General features: G+C 35.4%; 1 protein-coding gene across 1 annotated transcript; it reads left to right on the forward strand.

Moving 5' to 3' along the window:
* The first annotated feature begins 777 nt into the window (after positions 1-777).
* LOC134722822 (TRPM8 channel-associated factor homolog) lies at positions 778-4,375 on the forward strand. Its single transcript, XM_063586449.1, has 3 exons — positions 778-1,758; positions 2,688-2,933; positions 3,994-4,375. The coding sequence occupies exons 1-3, from the start codon at positions 778-780 to the stop codon at positions 4,162-4,164; spliced, it is 1,398 nt and encodes a 465-aa protein (XP_063442519.1). The 3' UTR covers positions 4,165-4,375.
* Positions 4,376-5,457: the final 1,082 nt, after the last annotated feature.

Here is a 5,457-nt window from a genome sequence, read left to right on the forward strand (position 1 = left end):
TTTCATGGTATATTTTTTGGTATTTGGTCAAACATATAACTATGTGAACCTTTTCAATTGCTTAAACATTTTAAGTGGTAAGCTGTTGTTGATTCAGAAAAAAATGCCGCCGCTCGCAAAATGTGAAACTGCATTATCTCTAAAACGACAATAGATACATGTTTATCTCAAATCTGTTAAATGATAAATGATCTACAGTTAAAGGGCAATATTATGGAAAAGGAGTTTCTTTTTTATTTAATAGATAAGACCGTCGGTTTTCCTATTTGAATGGTTTTTGTAAATGTAAAAATTAACCTTTTATCCTTTAATACTGTGTATATTTTCAGCTGAATATGGTGAAGGAAGAATAGTTGCAGTTTCGCACAAAGAATTTGTTATCAGTTTTGGAAAGAAAGATACGAAACACAAAAATATACGATTCAACGAAAATATCAGAAATTGGATAACGAAAAACACAGACAAGGGAAATGAGATACCTTGTTTTTCTGGTTACTTAAACAACTTCGATGAGGTTCCTCCTGAATGTAGGATATTAACATGGAATGGAGATCCGGTTCGGACAGAAGATAACAGTGTATTGAAATTACTTGATTGGGTAGAGAGAGGAGGTGGGTTGATATGTGGATTGTGTCCATGGGGGTTGCGAAAGCTTGTAAAATAAACGTTGAAAATATACCACTTAACATCATCTTCAGGGCAATAGGTATCGCTTATGCTGGTAAATTAATGTTCAAGAATGATAGCGACTTAGCGGAACTTTTAGTAAAAGACAATATGGCGGATTATGCAAAGCCCAGTGATCTAGTTTCAGCAATTAACAAGCACCTAGAAAAGATTAACAGTTTAGGAGGATTAATACACAATGTAGTACACTTACCATTGGAACTTTATATCAAACACAGACCACATGTTGTGGAAATGATTAAGAAATTATCACCAGATAACGACCATATACCAACACGGAGTAAACCCGTTGAGTCACATGGCGCCAAAAAAGCTGCGATGCTTATGTGCGATTTCATGATCCGAGATGGCTTAGAAGGGAATATAGTATTAGCAGAAGGAATTCATGAATTTCCAGGAACATTTGAGAATACACCGGAAGTTCAGTCTATCGAATTAGAATTTTCCTCACAGACACGCAAATTTCATTCAACGGGATGTTACCTTCCTGCTGGTACTATCATGGATTTGTCGTGGAGCAAGACGGAAAAACCATGGAATATTATAATTGTTCTGCATGGTAACGAACTTTACAATATTAATTCTAAGCTAAGACGATGGCCTAAGCTCAGAATAAAGAAAAAGCTTGAACCAAACGAAATTGGAAATTTTTCTTCAACATCACTTAATATTTGCACTCCATTTGGAGGACTGATTTATTCAGAGTCGCCTAAAAGTACAAAGGATAAATTGCAATTGAAACTACGCAATGTCGTACCTGCTCCCATATTTACTTACAAAACGGCAGATACATGGGAATCTGTTGAGCGTTACAAGCCAGAACTATGGTGTGACGTCATTGGTGACAAGATAGCATTGACCTTACCATCCTCATCGGTCAGAAACCTCTCAGATCCAACAATGACGATGAAGGCATGGGATTCTGTAGTATCTGCACACATTGACCTGCTGGGGAAGGATCCATCAAATGGTAGAGGACAATGGGTAGTTACAGATGAACAGCCGGTCATTGGTGACATGCATTCTGGTTATCCAATCGTCACCCATCTGGATATGGCAGATCCTAATAAGGTTCGTTTCAAACATTTACCAAGAAAATATGTTAGAACCTTTTTATACTTTGTACTTTACCTAGCCTTTTGGCTTTTTTATTCTAGCTTGATTGATGAACCATTTTTAGACCGGAATATATGATGCGTTTATTTGTTATAACAGAAATAACAAAAAATATTGAAGAGTGCTACATGTGGTTCATTCTCTGCTCACCAGTCCTGGGTACATGAGATCATCAACGAGTGTGATGTGGTTTGTGTTGCTCAGTTTTTAATTTTAAATGTTGTAAATGTTTTGGTCGGGTACTATTGTTTGTCTTTTTGTCTGTTGGTCCTTTTCTCTTTTAGAAATGGCGTTTCCAGTATATTTTCTCTATTCTAATTAAATTTCCATACAAAGCAAGCATCGGAATTTCAAAATTACTTTCCCAACATGTCTTAAAAACTACTTATCATTCTCATCAACGAAAATCCTGACATGCAAACATGGCAAATGGTATGAGGATTTTTTGGTCTAATTAACTTATATTTGTTTCCCTAAAGCATGTTAGAATTTTGCCATACTGTTTACAAAGTTAAGATTTATTCAATGCAAAATATTAAGTATTGCATAATAAAATTGAGAATGGAAATGGGGAATGTGTCAAAGAGACAACAACCCGACCAAAATAAAAAAACACAACAGCAGAAGGTCACCAACAGGTCTTCAATGTAGCGAGAAATTCCCGCACCCGGAGGCGTCCTTCAGCTGTCCCCTAAACAAATATATACTAGTTCAGTGATAATGAACGCCATACTAATTTCCAAATTGTACACAAGAAACTAAAATTTAAATAATACAAGACTAACAAAGGCCAGAGGCTCCTGACTTGGGACAGGCGCAAACATGCGGCGGGGTTAAACATGTTTGTGAGATCTCAACCATAAACATTTTTCATTTAAAATTAGACCTATGAGGAGTGCTTTCTGTCATCAAGAGACCACATTTTAAACGTAAACAACAGGAAAGGAAGTTGGGGAATATTCCATGAACTGGGACATAATTTCCAGGATTCTATGTGGACCTGGAAAGGAACAAAGGAGGTGACTTGTAATATATTTGCGTTGCACGCTATGGACGTAATTTGCAATGTGAAACCATGGGATCATCTTTGGGTCAGAGAAAATTTTGAAAAGGCCAGCAACTATCTCCGGGTAAGATATATCATAAGTTACATATATTGGTGTTTTTTCTCAAACTTAAACAAACTGTGGATTCATAAATATTCCTTTCATACCAATTTCGTGAAAATCGAAGAAAGAGAGAACCACGAATTTAGATGTTCAACGATTAACACATTTTCTAAAGGAATGAATGCTGACTTTGCCATAACCACGAAATTAAATGTCCACGAATATGCAAGTTGTCCTCAACCACGAAAGATGGTAGTAACGAACATTAACGAATCCACAGTAATCCTTCTTCTTGTTTGACCACTTGTTCATGCAAAAAATAATTATGACATCCACCGATGTTCAAAACGTGTTTTTGGTAACTTGAAATATACGGCTTCGTATATACCAGCTACTGATTAATTCTTTTTATTAACTAGTGTCGTTTGCCATGAAATTATCAATATTTGCTAACATTTTTACATTGGTTGATTTTTAACAATAAACAACTAATCAAATGCGAACGAAAGGGAAAATATTATCAATAAGTATAACAAAATTACAATAACTCGAAAGCAAATTCAAAAAGAGAAATATAAAAAAATATGTAGCAAGTTAATGAGACAACTTTTCACAAGAGACCAAAATGACACAGAAATTAACAACTATATGTCACCTTTCGGCCTTCAACAATGAGCAAAGCCATACCGCATAGTCATCTGTAAAAGGTCCCGAGATGAGAGTGTAAATGAAGGCAACAGTAGTATACCGCTGTTCCAAATTCATAAATCGATTGAGAGAAAAAACAAACCCAGGTTATTTACTAAAACTGACTGAAACACATCAAATATAAGAGTAAAACTACGACTAAAACAAGTCCATATATTTATGTACGTATTATATGTTTTATAAGCAGTGAAATGTTTGATTTGTTTTTGACAACTAACAAAACAATACACTAAACTTTATGTCCCAATCATTACTAGATATTGTTTAAATATTGTGGCGATGAGCAACATTATTCTGTTTTATTACAATATTGGAAAATCCATAATTTTAAAGGTTTTAATTTGTATAGACATACGCACACTTTTGTTTACAGGAAGGGGCAAAGTATGACAAATGGTGTTCAAATGCTGGTATAGCGTTGTTAGTGTACGCACAGTTGGCGAGGGACTTTGGCTGGACTGCTTACAAATCTGTATTAAGGACTTATGATAAACTTCCAAAAGACAAGCGACCATCAAACCAGCAGAATAAAGAGAACATGTGAATACAGACGTTTTCCAATGTAGTCGAGAGGAATCTAAGCCTCGTTTTTGAATTTTGGGGATGGCCGATTCGCGTGTCGGAAGATTTGAAAAGGTTTCCTCCATATCTCCCTGATGACGTAACAACACGTGAATTTGCTATAGAAAGAGCGACAAAAATACTTAATAAGTACGAAGATAATTCGTCTGGTGCCTGTACTCCCTAGAATCCAACACACATGGACAATGCTTATTGTGCAGAAACAGGGGGTTCTTATACGACTGATCAATGTGATGTAAAATGAAACAGTGTAAAGTAGGATGACAAGGACAATTCAAGTTAATGTTCTGTTTTATAAGTAGATTAAACACACGGACTTGATTTTTAGTATTTAAAACGCAAATAAGTGTTGAAATGAAAGTAAGTTCTACATAGTCACTTTGCATTCATCACAATCATGTTGCTAGTTTGGCAACACTAAAAATAACTTTAGCTTCAATTTAACGTCGGAAATTCCTTTTATTTCAAGCAAAGTGAGACATTTTACATGAGAGCACTGGGTCGATACCTCTGTTGGTTGACTATGAGTACACAGAGTGTGTCATCACCTCAGAGGTAAGTAATTCGGTACTGCAATGATTTGTTTCAAACCTTTCTTAAATTGTATGCTTAGAAATCTAAAAATATAATGAAACTCAGGTTTCAACTCCATCAATTAAATAGTTATCAAATGAATCAGGCTTATAATTTAATACACCAGAAGCGCGTTTGGTCTACATAACTTAAAGCCTCATCAGTGACGCTGGGTTGACCTCAGATTGATTGGTGTATTATTTTTTGTAGTCCAAATAATTATAAAATAGTCTTTCAGTACCATCATAGTCGTTGAAATTGTGTGTCACTGTTTATGATGTCCTGTGGCGTCTGTCATTGATGTAAAGTGTTTCTTGTTGTTCTATGGTTTGTATGTTGTGTCGACTAATGTATTTATTGTTTGTGTGTTTCTCTGTGACGAGTGTTCTTGCATGTATTTGTGCTGTCAAGTAGTGTTGCCATTTTAGAGATATATTTTAACATTGACATCAAAGCGGGAGGTTTGGCTAGCTATATAAACAGGTTCAACCCACCAAGTCCTGTGCAAATTCAGGAATAAGGCAGGTGTTATCAAATAGTTCGTTTCTTTGTTTGTTGTCATTTGTTTTCGTTGCATATCAGTTTCCCTTTATAGTAGATGTGTTTCCCTCGGTTGTAGTGTGTTCCCCAGATAAATCCGATTATTTCTCTCAATCGATTTATGAATTTTTAACACCGGTAT

Source organism: Mytilus trossulus, chromosome 6, assembly GCF_036588685.1.
Source record: "Mytilus trossulus isolate FHL-02 chromosome 6, PNRI_Mtr1.1.1.hap1, whole genome shotgun sequence".
Taxonomy (NCBI): Eukaryota; Metazoa; Mollusca; class Bivalvia; order Mytilida; family Mytilidae; genus Mytilus; species Mytilus trossulus.